This window comes from Mytilus galloprovincialis, chromosome 5, assembly GCF_965363235.1.
Source record: "Mytilus galloprovincialis chromosome 5, xbMytGall1.hap1.1, whole genome shotgun sequence".
Taxonomy (NCBI): domain Eukaryota; kingdom Metazoa; phylum Mollusca; class Bivalvia; order Mytilida; family Mytilidae; genus Mytilus; species Mytilus galloprovincialis.
The window spans coordinates 48207325-48225610 of record NC_134842.1 but is presented as its reverse complement, the minus strand read 5'-3'; the positions used below and the strand labels follow the sequence as shown (position 1 = coordinate 48225610).

General features: G+C 30.0%; 2 protein-coding genes across 2 annotated transcripts; both read left to right on the top strand.

The window, feature by feature from the left end:
• The first annotated feature begins 902 nt into the window (after positions 1-902).
• On the top strand, positions 903-10511 carry LOC143075944 (uncharacterized). Its single transcript, XM_076251546.1, has 7 exons — positions 903-1013; positions 2392-2517; positions 3066-3144; positions 4202-4312; positions 5596-5730; positions 8256-8346; positions 10341-10511. The coding sequence occupies exons 3-7, from the start codon at positions 3081-3083 to the stop codon at positions 10381-10383; spliced, it is 444 nt and encodes a 147-aa protein (XP_076107661.1). The 5' UTR covers positions 903-1013; positions 2392-2517; positions 3066-3080; the 3' UTR covers positions 10384-10511.
• Positions 10512-14636: 4125 nt separating this feature from the next.
• LOC143074579 (uncharacterized) lies at positions 14637-18286 on the top strand. The gene is made up of 5 exons (XM_076249971.1): positions 14637-14723; positions 15215-15325; positions 15757-15882; positions 16978-17074; positions 18119-18286. The coding sequence occupies exons 1-5, from the start codon at positions 14660-14662 to the stop codon at positions 18150-18152; spliced, it is 432 nt and encodes a 143-aa protein (XP_076106086.1). The 5' UTR covers positions 14637-14659; the 3' UTR covers positions 18153-18286.

The following is an 18286-nucleotide window of genomic DNA, read 5'->3' as shown; positions in this document are numbered from 1 at the left end:
GTAGACAAACTCTTCATTGATCTACAAAAAGGTGTGCTTTTTTTAAAAGAAGGACGAAAGATACCAGGGGGACAGTCAAACTCATAGATCGAAAATAAACTGACAACGCCATGGCTAAAACATAAAAAGATAAATTGACAAATAATAGTACACAAGAGACAGCATAGACGTTGACGTCATCAGTCTTCAAGTATAATCCCCTTTTTCGTGACTTTACAATAGACCTTTCAAGGGACATCAAGAACATTTGATGTATTGAATCTTGACTAATGAAAAACTGAGATAAAAGGAAACCCACGCGTACGTTGATTGTATAAAAAAAGAGCCGTTCTGGAGAAGTAAGACTAGAATCAAAATCAAATAAAATACTATACATTTGATTAACTGTATATACATAAAAATGAAAATTGAGAATTTATGAGTATAAAGAATCCATTAACTTAAATTAAACTTCAATATTAGAATATTATATACGCAAAAACACTTCAAAATAAAGCATAATCCGAAAAATTATTGAACTTGATTTTTACATGAAACTACTTACGATTGCATTTTTAAACACATGAATAATACACAAATGAATGATACATACAGATTTATCATAATTCATTAGAGTTCTTTAAGTATTTTAAGAAATAAATTATTTAATAACCAACATCATTTATAGTTAATTGATTCTTTTTCCTTTTATTTTGTTAAACCTACTTTTCCCATTTCCAGATATTTTGCCAATTATTTAAAAAGTTCTTCATAATGTTTTTGTTGTAAAAAGGTATTTTTCTTCTTTAGTTACAAACGGAGTTATATATCCTTTTTACAACAGTTCAATAAATGTTGAGATCAATTTTACTAACGGTATTACCCATTCCAATAATAGACTTAAAATAATCAATTCAACTATATAGCTATTGAAATTGAAAATTTCCATGTTCTTATTGTATATCCCGCGAGGATTTCCACCACAGTTTGTTTATTGCATACACACTGATAAATACAAGTGTTTATTTAAACAGGTATGTTTTAAATTGATTTTTACTCATATCTCTTTTTTTAACTTTGTTTTTTTACAATATTGCTATGATTATGTCAGTTAAAACATTTAAATATATTTGTTGTATTTTTTAATGTATTTATATATTTTTTTTTAAACTGAAAAGGGGAGAGACATTATTATTTATTTTTTTAAATAATGTATAATAATTTCCCTTCAGATGAAATTTTCCTTAATATAGTTCAATACTTTATACCACGGTCTACAAGTCTGATCACATAATGTATTAATGACTTGCAAAATTTTTCGGCTCTTTTAAAATTACGTTTTATGTCAATAAAATACAATTGTTCTAGGAAGGTTGTAACTTATAGTTGTCCGTCATGCATTGTAACTCATTCGCTGGATTGCTTATTGACCAAGGTAAAAAAGTAAGATAAATAATGTGTTCTGGTATAAGATAGTTAAAACTCATGATGTTAAATGAAGAAGTGAAGGGTGTCGATAAAGTGCAAAAGTAAACAGACGCTTTAAAAACATCAATGAATTTAAATTGCATTTTAATTTCAGACACCTATATAATGAGGTATATTTAATAAAATGAAGAATATTTAATGGTTTTACGTGTAAACACACAATATTTCAGACAGTATATATGAATGCATTATACATTATATAAAATATTAGATGTTTTATTGAAATGAAAAAACTATTTTTGTATTTACTTATTGAAATAGTAGTGATTTACTAATTGAATAAATAAGTATGTAATATTTGTGCATGCATGGTATTGAAAAACGAAAGAAATAAGCATGGCGATTTTTAACATCGTCAAACCCAAAATGATACTTAATTGATACTTAACAGCAATTACGTAGTAATGCTAAAAAACCATTAAACGGAACATGTGGTCGACCTAGTCATATATTGTATTATTTCTAAGGATACTTACGAGATTTTGATATGCATTGATATCCCAATAAAGCCAGTATATTTTAAATAAAATGTTTCAGATATATGCTTATAGTAATTTAATTAAAATAGTGCAGCTTGTAAGATATTGAAGCAAATTAATACACAAAATGAGGAAAATAGAAATATGTTTCCTCTTCTCTCGATAATAGAAAAAAGAAATATCAAAATTTATAACTGATATGTTACAAACCAGCCTGTTGCCGGCACAACCATTTATTAACTATGTGTCCTTACATCACATGCGCAATGTAAAGAAGCTTTTCTTAATTAGTTAAACACAAAAATTGTATTATCATGACGACAACCATTTAATAGAAATTATTCAAAATATATTCTTCTCGGTCTTTATTTCAAATGCAATTCACTTTTATCATGATCAATAGATCAATTATTAATATTTAAAATATTTAAATATTACATTGCAGCTAAAAATAACAAGATTGGAAAATTTCACTTTATTTTGGGAACATCCCAAAACGTTATATTCTTATCATATAGTCGCTAGGAAGTAAAGACATTTTGTACAACTTATGGAACGGGTGTTTTAACAGGTACGTTTCAATACCTTTTTTAGGTTTATATTGTATTTTTTTCATATATTGAATTATTAACATCTGCTTGTATAAATTGATTGATGATAAACAAAGAAAAATTATAAGATATTGTTACATTTTCCAATTTAAAAATATAAGTAAAGGCTATATTAATTAAATTCACTCCCTACCAGAAATAGATAAAACATGAACGAAATATATTATCAATAAACGAAAAGAGGAAGTTATAACGTTATCGATTATGACGTTTACTTTCTTTGTGTGTCAATCTTGATTATTTGTAATCACTAACGTTATAAAGCACATGTTAACAATAGCCAAATAATACCTATATATTGTCAAAAATAGGAACAATCTACATTCAATCTATCTAGACATGGTTCAGTGTGTATATAAACTGCTTTATAACGCTTTTGATTACAAAGATTTAAAAAACAGAGAAAGCAATATATTAATATATACTATAGGTTTTATTATATAAATTTAATGAACCTTAAGTTTCCACATATTTGTAAATTCCTCATACTGTTCTCTTTCAATTTCAGATGAATGAAGGATAGATGAAGACAAGAAGATCGTTCCTTGTCATTATATTAATTTTCATATCTACTTATGATGTGACAGGTAAATATAGTTTGTGTAAATACAACCAGTATTTATCGATCATAAAAAGACAAAGACTGACACATGAAAAATGGCTTCAAACAACATTAAAATAACAGCAAAACTAAATAATAACAAAGGAGATAAATGTAAGATTTGAAATAGTTTCGGTATTACAAAGACCCCGAGACAATATTTCAGTTGTTATTATTTTTAACGGTTGAAACGTATCAGGTATTAAATAATAGTTTCATATTAGGTTTAGTGAACATAATCCTTACATTTAAAGACTTGCATGTAAAACATTTTGATATATGTATCATATGTTACAAAGATAGACAAATAGTTTCAACTCGGTTACTCATTAATAGTTAAATTATTGAAAACTATATATTTTATCTATAATATTTTTAAATTTATGTACATCGGATATAAGTCTTTGTCAGATATTGTACACATTTGATGTTCCGAAATTTAAAATCTCTTTCTTTCATATCATATATGAATGTGACGTATCTCCGGGGAGTCCTATCTCATTAACATTTACTCCGCATTTCATTTCATTCATATTTTAACCATTTCGTTATCAGAATGACTTCTATTTATCAAGTCAAATATCCCTTTGGTTTCTTTCGAATTTGCATGACTCTTTATTTACTAATACTCAAACCATAACTATAGATTTCAAATGCTACCTTTTTTAAATACATATACATTGTACGTCTTTCAGTCGTCAATGCGTCATGATCAAGTGCAATTATTAAGTTGAACATTGAAGCATTTGTTGTTATTTAGGAAATTTGTCTCTGATAATGAAAAGATGAAGCAGGCGATGAAACATGGCATAGGATGTTGTTGTCCAAACCTCGGTTATTTCCGTGGTACATGTACAATAAAATTTAAATAAACAACACAAGTTACTAAAATATCTTAATTCTTGTTTTTTGTAAATTTAGCAATATAAATTGTATCTATAACTACTTATAATATAAACGTCTTTCGGCCGTTAATGCCTCATGATCAAGTGCAATTATTGAGTTACATTATATGAACCTCTAACTTGTATTTCCATTAACAGAGGCGACATGTGCTGCAAATGAGTTTACGTGCGACAACGGAGCTTGTATTCAATCTGTATATAGATGTGATGATAGCTTTGAGTGTGATGACCGTTCGGACGAGTTGAACTGTACGTATTATTATAATAGTATAATACCATTTTTTGGTTGTTATATCTAATTATTCAAGAATATTTTGAAGCCCATAATTAGATTTATCCATCGTCTCTATCAAAGACAAATATAATTGCTTTGGTATGGCTTCATTTAACTACACTTAAGCAATTTAAAATAAATTCATTTTGAAAATTCCAAATTTGTGCTACCATCAAATAAAACAAAATTGATATTGGTAACGTTCTTCTTATACATTTTATAATGTTAATTTATATATCAGTGGCATTTTGCTTAGTAGTTTCTTCTGTTACCTATTCTAACCATGGACTCGGTGTTATTTTGAAGTGAATTTTACTTTGCGTATTGATGTGTGTTTGTTTATTCTACATTGGCTAAAGGTATAAGTTGAAGGTTGACATCTCTCAAAGCATTTTTAACACGTTTGCGCCTGATCCAAGTTAAGAGCCTGTACATGTAGGTTTGTTAGCCTTGTCTTGTTTTGTTTTGTTATGTTATAATTTGTTTTTAATTTTAATTCATTCATTTAATTCAGAGTTTTGTGTGACATCAATTTTCACTGGACTGGTACACATTTTTTATGGATGAAGACTGGCCCAAGGTGCGGGATTTTTTCTCGCTGTGTTGAAGATCATATGGTGGCCTTGGACTGTTTTCTGCTCTTTGGTCGAGTTGTTGTCTTTTTGACCCATTCCCCATTTCCATTCTCAATATTATTTATAACTACATTGTTTCTCTCAAAGCTCTGTTCTCGATAAAATCCCTTTACCAATGTGGCAAATTATATATATATTTCTAGGCACTTTATATATAGGTAATTTGCATACATACATTTCAATAATTTTGACTTGTTCCATCGTATGGGATATTTCAATTTTATATCAATGAAACATAAAATGATTACACTATTTCAAAAAGCTAATTTTTTGTACTTCGTCAAATTTTGTTCTGTTGAATTGCATTGATTGTTGATGTGACCCCTTCAGGTCAAACTTAAAACAATAGTGTGGTTTGCCAAATCCCTACAGAAATATAGGGACAGTGAGTAGGTTGGTAGGCATTTTCTTTTTTGTCGAATGTTTTTTTAAGGCTTCATGCCTATATGAATGAATAACACATTTTCAAATTAAATGATTTTGATAGGCAGCTACTTTCTGGGTTTGCAGGCTTATGGCAAACAAACGTTCTCTTTGTGATGGCCTCATTACCTTTTTGCACTAAAATACAATGTTGTTATTATCAGGACACGAGTATTCGACCACTTATTTATTGTTTTAAGGCCCAAGTGAACAGCCTTGTGTCGAAGGTTTACATAAATGCACTTCAGGGGAATGTTTAGCTGACTTAAACGATTGCCCTTCGGCAACATCCGAAATACAGACATCTACAGCAGCACCACCAGAACAACCATCAGGTATTTTTTGGCACATCTGCTTTATATGACACTTATAATCCAGCAGGTAAAGTTGACGTTAGATGAATAAGAAAATTAAGTTTTTTTTATTTTGGCGTGAGGAGGTTCTTTCGGTGACATGGGCGTTCAACTGTTCTGATAAATTCTTGGCATTCCAGCATTTGACATTGAGCGTTTCTGGTCAAAGTGAATCAAGAAAAACGCGTCAAATGATTACAATTTTTCAAATATTGTTTTTATTATTAATTTTATATAAAGTATATTAAAGGGGCACTAGCTACACGATGTATAAAAAAAATATAAAATATGATTTCTTTCGTTCAATCATTAATGAAAGTGAAATACTGAAATACTAATTCGTTATTAGCAGCTAGTACGGTTCAATTTTGACAAAATAAGCTAAGAAACATTGATAATGAATTAATCACTTGCAAGTGTATAATTCTACCTCATTGAATACTTATCTATGTACTTCAATTCAATCAATGGGTTGAGATGAATAACGCATGAATTGTGCGTGACAAGTTACTTACAGGAAAAGAATGTCAACATTGAAAGTGAAACAAAGATAAATAAATGAATTGACTGATTCTATCCACAAATATCATTCTTATACAGGTAAAAACGATGATAAACATATAATTTCAATTTATAATATGAAATTCTAATATGACGTGCTTCTTTCGCTTTGTGAACAAACCCATGCTCCAAATCCAATAAAATGTGTTTGCACATGCGTATATTGACTTCTTCAGAATAATGAATTCAATTTATCAAACTATCATGCACTTAATATATTTCCTTAACTGTAAAATTCTTCGAAACTCTTAAATGGTGCACATGATGTTACTAATTCATTTCTTTTGACTGTAATGTGTTGCATTCCGAAATTGACATATTTGACCTAGATACGACAACCTCTCATGCTGGCTGTTCAAATTCCTCCCCGTCTGAAAAATCACAGTGCCAGTTGTTTGCTTCTTTACAAACAAAAAAGGGAGGTTCATGGAAGAGCCTACACAAACGCTTTTACACTTATACTTATCGGACATAGAAATTACCTTAATTGTCCTATTTAGAATCGAAATAATTGACGCAAGCTATATTTTATTGAAGTTTTAACATGGGTAGGCATTATATTCGTGCTATTTTAGCCCTAACTATCGTTCGGGCAAGAATAATCACGAATATAATGCCTACCCATGTTAAAACTACATTAAAGTATAGCTGGCATCAATTATTTCTTAATTAATCATACCTATAAAAATCAAGTTGCACGCGTTCGCAAATCTATTTATATCCATATTTATGTTTATATCGCTTATATGAACATCGGAGGTCAACTCGATAGTTAATTAGATGATGTCTTGACTAAAATACACACGCAACGAAGCTACATATAATCGTGTCCATGCCGTGTAAATTGATTATTTTAGAAATTTTTGGATAAATATTTTTCATTGTTATAAATAAAATATGAAAATTTGAGTCAAATCGGTGGACATGAATTTGACAGCTAGTGCCCCTTTAAAGCAAACTTTCAATTGTAAATTACCCACATTCAATTTACATCTAAAGGTATACTTTAAGAAATTGTATATATAAACCTCATATAGATTAATTTTTACTTTTAACATCCATTTAAATGATTAAAATTCACAGCATCATAGCTCAGAATTGGCATTAAGGATCTGACAATATTATGACTTATTTAAAACAGAGCAACATATTACAAATGTCTAATGATTGTCTGATAAAGCTGTTTTCAAATGTTAAGAACTTATCCAAAACGTCTTTTAATAACACATCAAAAACCAAAGACGAGTGTTGACAATAAAAGTATCATTTGTTTTTGGTTTTATAAAAAATATAAATTATATTCTTCACTAGGTCAAGTGGGTATGAAGGAGTAAGTTTTCCTGTAATTCTGCTGGAATCTGTAGTTTATTATATCACGAGTGTTAAAAACTGTGGATCTTACGATAGTACATGAACTTTATACTCGGTGTGGCCCGGGGGACTTTTAACATTAATATAAGAAGGTGGCGCGTTTGTGCTGTTTTCACGACTTTCTCATTTACTGCGTAGGTAAAAATCTTACTATTTCCATATTGGCTGGATTACATGTCATTAGCCTCGTTATCATGCCAGAGACATGATAACGATGCTAACTGCAGACATGTTCGCGAATATTGCAGATGTTTTGATCATTTTAACAGTTAACAGTCATGTCATAGAAATATTAAATGAGAACTAACGTGTCTTCAAATAATTGAAGCAGCAAACTTACAAGGTTGCTACGAGTATAAGTCAAAAAGCACCACAACACATATTTTATCTAAACCTGTTTGATAATCTATTTAACAGAACGACATACTTGTCACTGGTTTGAACAAGAAATAACTATGATTGCGCTCTTTATATGCCACACAATAATACACATTTTGTGTTTCCTTGAAGACCTTGTTGTAGGGTTTGCATTTATTAATGTTCATGTATTAAATCTTTTTCAATTATTTTTTCAGATGACTCTTTTCCGCCTTGGATAATAGGCGTAATCGTTGGTGTTTGTATACTGATGTGTATTGTGGTGGTCTTAGTAGTAGTATATATGAGGTACGAGTACCTACGAAATATAATTTGGAAAAGCTTATTTGAAAAATACTTCCATTCTTATTATGTTTATTAGTTTATAGTTATTATTCAACACGTTCACAATAAAACAATAGTAGTAATGAAACATTGCCAACTCTTTATTATTAATGAATAATACATAGTTTTAGTGTTACAAGTTGGATTTCAAGTTAAAATTTTGTCCCGGTCTAATAATTTTGTGCAGTATTATGGTCAAAGAAATCAATTTTTCACATATTTGTTCGTCATGTTTGAAGATATTTGTTATGTTGCTAACATCATTACAAGTTATACCTGTAAATCAAGTTAGCATTTTGTTTAAGTACACTGAATTTTAGGGGACTTTCATAGACGATACTCACAGAATGTTTTGTTTTTTTAATGTACAAAATAATGTATATGTGAGTGAACAGAAAAACTTATTTATATAAGTTCTTTTTCCTACCAAATCTCAATTTTCTGTTGTATATTTGTCATGTGTGCACTATTGAAAAAAATGATTTAAAAAAACATTCTTGATTACGCAACGATGATGGAAAAAAAATTACAACATAAACGTTTCCGATGGTAACACCAGCCCAGTAGTCAGCACTTCGGTGTTGACATGAATATCATTTATAAATTCTTTTTTAATTAATTTCATGTTACACAACTTTGAATTTTTCGAAAAACTAAGGATGTTCGTATCCCAGGAATAAATTACCTTAGCCATATTTGGCACAACTTTTTTGAATTTTGAGTCCTCAATGCTCTTTACATGTAACTGTGTACCTTTTTGGCTTTATAACTATTTTGATCTGAGGTAACGGGTGAGTCTTATGTAGACGAAACGCGCGTCTGGCGTATTATATTATAATCCGGGTACCTTTGATAACTATTCGTAATGACAGGATGGTATCCATGTTGAACCCACCTCATGCAGACGTGATTTTCTTAACGCAACAATGTGGCTCTTGTGAATGTGATATTTGAATTTGGAGGCTCGACTGTCATAATGCTATACTTAGTTTCTACTTGATTATTTGTTCAGCAACTTTGGGATAATATTTGAGTGAAGAATATGATATGGGGATACTTCATGGAATCGTATAGCATCTTTAATTATTATTGCTGATTTTTGAATTGTTTTGTCAGCGGTACTGACTTTAAGATTATGTTTTGAAGTAAAAAAATATTATAATAGCATAAATTGAAAAATTACTGAGGAGTACATGAACAAAACAATATTGAGACAACCATTGTGCACATCGATATGCTATTACATTGCGATAACATAGTAGGAACTTCTGTTTGAATTTCAAGTTATTCGGGCTGCCTGTATACTAATATCCATAATACTACGGAAAACAAAATAATGTGCTGTCCATATTTTGATATTGCTAACATATATACACTGTGCCCATCTGGTGCAGTAAAATGGGTACCTTTAATATTGTTAATAACATAAAAAAAAACAACGTTTAAACGTCTTGGCCCTAATTTGCATCTCGAACTTGATTAAGTTTTACAATCAAAATTAACGGTGATGTTTTGTGAAATGTATCTTTTCCCTTTCATGTTTTTTCTGTTTTGTGTACGGAGTATATTCAATTTTACTTGTTGATTATGATATTTTCTAAATATCTACCAGACACCAAAATACAATTCTATTGAACTGCATGTTCTTAAAAAAATCGACCTCTTATCAATAAATAAGGCACCGAAAAACTGTATAATATTTAAAGACACAATTGAACAAATGCGCATTGAATTATTGAGTAAGAATGGTAATATGAAAATACCTGAAAATGTTTTATGTGCTTTTCCTGTATACATTTTTCGATATACAAAATTTAAGCATTTCTTTTCATGACATCGCAGATTGGTGTTGTTATCCTTTAAGCTATTTTCAAAACCTCCCATAATAGATTTATTACCGATTAATTAGGTCATTTTACCTTTAGTCTTCTCTGTATTATCTTATTTATTTATTTCAGAAAGCCGGGAGCAGTTGCTCCTACGATTGCCAGCACTACTTGAAAAGACTTAAACATTATTATTTCTGATATGTGATATTTTTTATAGCCGTCCTGACTTAGTTGTAAAAGATTTTATGTTTTATACTGCAGTTATTTATTTATTTTTATTACAAAATGTGATTGACTCTTTTTGTGTCTTTGTTTATATTTGAACTGACTGTCCTAGTCCAACAGCTAAGTCCAATATATTTGCACAATTTATCTCTTTATGGTAAAAGCATAAAACTTTGCACAGCGTGAGTTATGATTCTTATGATTATTGTCATATCTTAAATGTATTTCCTAAAATTTGTGATATTTACAGAATTCTTGGTCGTCGTCATGTGATTAAAAGTTTAATGTTGTACTCCAAGTACTTTGTGTCGGTCATTGGTCGTATTGGAAATTTTGTTGTAGTTCCAGATCTGATTTTTGGTTTATACCCGTTTAATCTTTCATCACTATGCCGAGTTTCATGCTTTCACCATAAAGTGATCGACTCGTCCTATATCCGCTGGACCGTCCGATTCCACGTGTTTTTGCTTGTGTCTTTTTGTTTCCACCTGCTTGATGCTAAAGACCAACCTATCAGTGAATATAAATTAGTTGGTGTTAGGAGTAAGACTTGGTCCTTTTATAAATGCTAGTGTCAAAGAATTTTCAGCAACGAAAAGGAAATAAACTCATTACCAGGTTTGAAAAACACATCAATAAACCTGCGTTCCTTGTTACATCTCGATAATTTTGTGGCATGGTAGAAGGTTCAATCTAATAAACTTTACACACATAATAACTGACACCCACTCGCATGATGCTATACGTACATCCACAAACAACATTTAGCTCGGAACTTGTTTGTCTGGAGGTATTGTTTAATACTGTTCCTAGTAAAGTATCTATTCATGTTCAAGTGTTTGGGAGTGTCTGTATTTTATAAGCGATACTATTAACAATAATTTTCGTAATCCAAAGTCATAGTCAATTTAAGTTATATAACATTGTATAAGAATGCCGAATGTTAATATGTGACGTGTATCGAACAGACAAACACAAACAGGATTCAGTGAAATATAAAAGTCAGCAGGTATTACCTATTAATTTGATTAGTACCGTTTTCAGTGGCACCAATATGAACTGTGGGGAGGCAATGAAAGAGGTGAATTAGGTCGTATCCCGCTTCGATATTTTATTTCAGTTGGCAGAAACAATAACAAAAATAGTATCTAAACCACAATGAGAAGATGTGGTATAATTGCCAATGAGACAACGCTCCACCATAGAGTAAATGACGTTTTATGTTACCACCTGTATGTCATCATACGGCCTTCAACAATCAGCGAGCACTTACCTGATAGCAAGCTTAACAGACACCGAAATGACAAATATAATACAATTCAAACGAGAAAACAAACGGCCTGGTTTTACACAAAACAATAAATTAAAATTAAATATAATACACAACAATAAACGATAACAAACTTGGGTCATGACAAATTATTTAGGAGGTTAAACATGTTTACAGACACTAAACCCTCCATTTTTAATTAACTGGGATGTAACATCATTACATAAGTACAATTTATAAGTACCAGTTAAAAACATCATCAGATCGGTACAAAGCCACAGGACAACTAGTAAAATCATAATAGACAAAATGAGCAGATCTCAGAGTACTCACAGGTACTGAAAGCTGGTTCAAAGAAAATATTCAATTTATTTGATGTAAAGACTTATGTCTTTAGTAATATAAGAATAATATAGAACATTGCAATACTAAAAAAAAGGTAGCGACAGATGGTAGGACCATTAATTTTCATATTTGTTTAGCAATAATGTTTAGTAACGTAAAATTCAATTATGAAAAAATATATTTTTAACACTATTCCATTCTGCAAAAAATAGGGTAACGATACTCATAACTGAAAAATAATAATTATGGAAATCTTTAGACAAATATAGATTCATGCGATTGCGTAAAAATGTGTCATATTGCATGTATTGTTGTGTATAAAATTTTCCATAACTATTCATTATTAAAAAAAGTTAACAATTGCAATTGTTTTCTTTTTTTTATTTTTATTTTTTGTTACAGTTTTGATTTGTTTTAAAAAAAAACCATTATATAAATATTTTTTAATTATGTTTTTATTCTTTCAATAATTAGTTAATAAAAATATTTTGTTAATTTGAATTTGCATATAGATGTCTTATTTTTTAACTATTTCAACTAATCTTGAGTTAAGTTTTCATAGTAAAAAAGTTTCGTCATAAAGATATCAATTTACATGTGTTGTTTACATGATAGTCATTAATCAGTTAAGCATCATTTAATGTTTATTTATAACTGTGAGGTATATAGAATTATTCTATTACCGTTTTACTAATTCAGCAATGTTTCTATTTTCTATGAAACAAGGAAATAATATCAGATATACTGAAACAATTTAAACATTGGACAATAAAATAATGATGTTAATTTACAGAGAAGATGATTTTATGTCATTCAATTCGCGATCGGATACAAGAACATATAGTTGTTTTTAGATTGCAAAATAATATTCATTTGCTTCTCAAATTTACGTATGACATAAGCTCCTGAAAAGAGGTTACATAGATAATGAAATAGACATGCTGACGTCGAAAGCAAAGCAAAACAAAATCAGATTTAACAAATTATGTTATGAAAATAAAAACAAAAGACAAACACCACTATTAAAATTTGCTACTAAGTTTAATCTTATATTCAAAAGTTTAGGTAAATGTATTAGAAAAAAGGCACTTAATTGAAAATAGCTCAAATACCAACAGTATATATTCTAAATCACCTATCATTGCATCTCGGAGACATAAACATAGACAGGAATTTTTGACAACTACGAAGATTTTGTTGTAAAACAAATTATGCAACGCTTATAAAACATAAACACAAATTCTCTGACTGTCGTGCTCCTCCTTTATCAGTTACATTCGCTTGCATAAAATTTCAAGACTACAGCACCTGATGAGGATGAACGGCCTTGGTCAACAGGTTTGACCTAAATTAAGATCCGAAACACTTGTCAATGAGTAGAAAAAAAAACCGAATCAATCAAAATTTGAAAGCAAAATAGAAATTTATAATTATAAATTGCACGCTTTATTAAAATATTTTTTTTAAATTTTACATGTATTGGTAATGGGCACGAATTTTATTTAAATACTTTTAAGATTGATGTTTATAACATACAAAAGTACAATTAGTTTTCCCATCGAGAACTACGAAAAATGTCCGAAAAGTTTTAACAAAAGTTTGATAAAAAAAATAAGCGTGCTTGAATTTTCTTGAAACAAGAAATCCGGTAAATCATCAAAATCTTGATGAATGTACTGTTATTGGATTATTGTCTTCCAGTACACTTATTCGCCTGTATTTGTATGTATGCTATGATCCTCTACTTCGAATCTTCTCGTTAGAACCACATCCTGCGAACAATGCAAGTGCTATCAAGTAAACGTCGACACCCAACTCGAAAGATAATAAGCTTGTCGTCAACACTCTCGGAATTAAATATCATTTGACGATAGTACGTTAATGGTTCTAGATTAAAACGTGCACCCAGGACCTAGTTTCTAGATTAAAACGTGCATCCAGGACCTAGTTTAGTATATATTCAATATAAAAAAGAAGATGTGGTATGATTGCCAATGAGACAGCTATCCACAAGCATTGATTAGATAATTTCAATAAAATAGAAACCACTAAATTCGTTTCATATGTTTTATAAGGTCCAGTCAGGAAATCAACTTACGTTTTTCGGTCCACTTGATATGAATATATTCTGTGTTCATTATCGAAGTAGTTTGTTTAGGATTAAATTTGGGTCAGGTTAAAACAGTCAGTTTATCTCCCACCTTACAAAATAAATTATCAATCAATACAACTTATCTAGAAGGTAACAACTTTAAATGGAAAAACATATTTCTCATATCTTTTTTTAACAAGCAAATATATTTTATCAACTTAGTAACATGACTTACTTCCAAAACAAAGAATTCTACAAACTACATTAGATCGCTGCAGGTAAATTCATTTATCTTTTCATATCAGTTACTTTCATATTAAATCGTCTGATTCTACAAAACTATGTTTTCCTTACTAGTCTTATGAAACTATTTCAATTCCTCTCTAATATACATGTATGTCATATCGAAACAAGTATAAAAACACAAGAAGTAATTAATTTTAATGAATGAACGTTTCGTTGCTGTACCACTAAACTATTCCATACTATAATATCTTTGTAGATGCCAGGAGTGATATGAGGATGAGAATTAAGAATCTTTTAGTAATGTTTGTGTTAATTACTGTTAATGAAAATCTTGGTAAATATTTCATATTTATTTCATATTTGCAAGCTAAACAACACTAAGGAAGATTTAATACTGTCAGGCTCAGATTGGAATAGGTTTAAACCGAAATTTATTTCATATATATATTCTAATTAAGTTATATACATGTTTATAAAAATTTCAACATATGGTAGTCAATACAAAAGCACGATAGACGTCATTTTTTTACATTTTATTTTCTGTTAAACTATAAATCGTTTGATTGTTAATATATTGAAAAATCCTTAACATATAATTTAGGTTTAAGAAGACTAAAAGGCTTATTTACCATTTGATAAGGAACTTTCGGATATGAATGCTCTTGTTTGTGTTCGGTAATTTTGTTGTTTTACTACTTAGAATTAAAATAATTACCTTGTTATCTTTTGCCTTTCTTTCACGAAAGGCATTCCTCCGCTTGAACTAAAGAGAAATTGCTTGTACTGAAAGATAAACAATTTTAAACTGTACCTTTGTTTTGACAGTAGAGACATGTCAAGTGAACGAATTTGAGTGTTCTGACGGAAACTGTATTCCAATTGCAAAGACATGTGATTACGATGTTGATTGCCCAGATCGTTCTGATGAAATCATGTGTAAGTATCAAATTATTGTGAAGTTTTATTAATATTGAGGTCTCTATACACAAATGGTCTCTAATGAACAGCTAAATAAGATTTGTACATTTTAGAGACAATTATTTCAAAATAAATTGAGAATTAAAACGGAGTTAGTGTCAAAGAGAAACAACCTGGTCAAAGAACTAAATGCTTTTCGTAACTTTTGTAAGAGTTGTTTTTCTTTATAAATGAATCATGTTATCCTGTTTTCAATCTGCATCGTTTGCATTTAAAATATTTGTATACTTACACGCATATATCATCAACAACACATTCTCAATTATAAATGTAGCAATTAAACCACGAAGACCTTACGAATGATGTTCGGTGAAGACCAAGCTAGTATTCCAATCTGTGGCATCTTTCTCAGAATTTCATTTTCCATGTATTGTTATATACTTTGCTAGGTCCTACTGTGCAAGCTTGTCCCGAAGGACTAAGCCGTTGCAGTTCAGGAAAATGTGTAGTTCGACAATTGGAATGTTCAACATCAGCTAACTTTGGAAACCATACTACGCCAGAAAACAAATCAGGTGAACCATTATATATCAGATATAACTTAATCAGTTTTTTTGTGTAGGGTTGAGTATTATTATACAAGAGCACTCCTACTGTATTTGATGTGTCCGTCCAAAGTAAGGACCTCAACATTGTTTTCAATTAAAATTATGCAAGTTATGTGTTGATGCAAAATGGTATCTATGAAGATTCGGATCACGAAATGTCTGGTATCATTTAAGCTTGTTTTACATTGACAAGATACTATTCGATTGTTGACGAACGCATTAAAAAATTAGATGTAAATAATGTAAAAACAAATGAAGGCAAAATGGTACTTAACGCATGCATTTTGGCATTGCACAATTGTTGTGTCTTTCATTGACAATGAATGACGCCAATACACTAAATCCTTTAGATGTTGGAAGTTGACTGATTTATCATTTAGTTTACGATATTTTATTAGATGTTATTGGTTTTTAACTAGCTGTCAGTAGCTTTGAGTACCTGAAATCTTTATTTATCGTCTTTTTGTTGTGGAATATAAAGATATTCTGCCACGTCCAGTCTGTGGTTTCGTTAGATGTGTCATGCATTATATCGATCTGATGATAAGTTAAATCCTTTTCAGGTGATTGTCATAGTTTGTTTTAGTACTATAATATTTCACCAATGTCCTCGATTATTGGGAGAGTTGGGCGAAAAAAACTAGTTTACCCCCCCCCCCCTTTTACTTTGTAATGTTCCTGTATCCAGTAATGAGCCAGTAACTTAGTAGGTTCATGTCTTTCATACTTGTGATAACATATATATTTCTAGCTTGTCTCTTATAAAAATGATTAGAAAACTTGATAAAAATTTTACTAAATGATGTAGCAAATGCAAAACACACGACCGAATGACAAATAACGTAGAATATTATGAAGTTGTAATGGAAAAAGAGGAGGAGGAGAAGGAACCATGGACTTCTGGACATGAAGATGTTAATTTTCTACGAATGTGAAACTTATTGTGTACCATAACGACACGCTGAGTAGAGTTTTTAAGTAATGTAAACAATCATCGGCTTATGACTGTAATATCAATCTAATTATGCACAACGAAAATTAATTTTTTCTAAATCTTTTCAGATTGTGATTGGAAAATTTGCGTACTAGTACCTATCTCTGTTGCAGTTGTGTGTTTCGTATCTGTAATTATATTTATAGTATTCATAAAGAAAATAACGTAAGTAGATATAAGGAGATGTGATATGAGTGCAAATAAAACAACTCTCCATTCAATTCAAAATTTATAAAAGTAAACCATTATAGGTCAAAGTGCGGTCTTCAACATCGTGCCTTGGCTCCCAACGAACAACAAGCTATAAAGGGCTCAAAAAGTTACAACATTCAAACGAAAAAGCCAACGGTTTTATCTATATACAAAAACGAGAAACACGTATGAACCACATCAACAAATGACAACTAATGAACATCAGATTCCTGACTTATGATAGATGCAAACCATTGAAGCGGCTTTAAAACGTTTTAGCAGTACCAAACCATCACCATTAATTATCTGAAACAATATTGTTACATCACATAGAAAGACATACTATACAATCTTTTTATATCGTTTTAATTATAGAACTGCGTATAAGACGAAAGATCCCTCTAACAAAAATGTTTACGGCATGACAAAACTAATCTTTGAATCGTTATCATTTATTCTTTTTTATTCTAATGCTTAATCCTATCTGGAATCACGAATAGGGAATCGTTGAAAAAAACAGAATTTAATTTGCCTTACAATCATCAATTCTTCCATTTCAAATCCATCGATTTTTCTTGAAAAAAAACAATTGTTGATATATAATCATACGGTCACCATATATGTTTTGGTCTATAAACCAATCTGTTTTAAGGCATACTATTTCATTACGTTACATTTTGTGGTTTTGTTATTCTAGTTCACCAAGTTGAATGACGTATACCGTAATATGAAGTTGGTGACCCTATTATCTTCTACGATCATTTAAACGGAAAATTTTGTATTAACAATATATATTATTTTTTAAGAAATATCAAAGGATTATGAATTGGTTGGTTGCTGATTGTAAGACAAGTTTAAGAACGTTTTAGCAGTTTCAAAACGACGCAAAAAAGGATACACACATATATATCATACTATGATTAGACTGAAGGATAATGTAATGAGCTCAGTCATGCTAGTATGACACTATTTTTATTAAACGATTTGTTTATTGAGTAATTTAATTGTTTATTCCAGGAGTTCAAAGTCAAAAACGGATCCTGAGGATTAAGCATTGAAATAAAAAGCGTTGAATAAGTGTGAAGAATTGAGGTTGATTTTTGTTCAAATTTTAGTTCATAAATTCTATATATAAACTTTAACATAGTGTACAATAATTATTTTGAAAATAAACATAAAACATGA

Excerpts from the sequence above, each read along its gene's own strand:
- LOC143075944 (XM_076251546.1), top strand. The coding sequence starts at position 3,081 with ATGAAGACAAGAAGATCGTTCCTTGTCATTATATTAATTTTCATATCT. Across the intron at positions 3,145-4,201 it reads ATCTACTTATGATGTGACAG|AGGCGACATGTGCTGCAAAT; the intron begins GTAAATATAGTT and ends TTCCATTAACAG. Across the intron at positions 5,731-8,255 it reads ACCACCAGAACAACCATCAG|ATGACTCTTTTCCGCCTTGG; the intron begins GTATTTTTTGGC and ends TTATTTTTTCAG.
- LOC143074579 (XM_076249971.1), top strand. The coding sequence starts at position 14,660 with ATGAGGATGAGAATTAAGAATCTTTTAGTAATGTTTGTGTTAATTACT. Across the intron at positions 14,724-15,214 it reads TACTGTTAATGAAAATCTTG|TAGAGACATGTCAAGTGAAC; the intron begins GTAAATATTTCA and ends TTGTTTTGACAG. Across the intron at positions 17,075-18,118 it reads GTATTCATAAAGAAAATAAC|GAGTTCAAAGTCAAAAACGG; the intron begins GTAAGTAGATAT and ends TGTTTATTCCAG.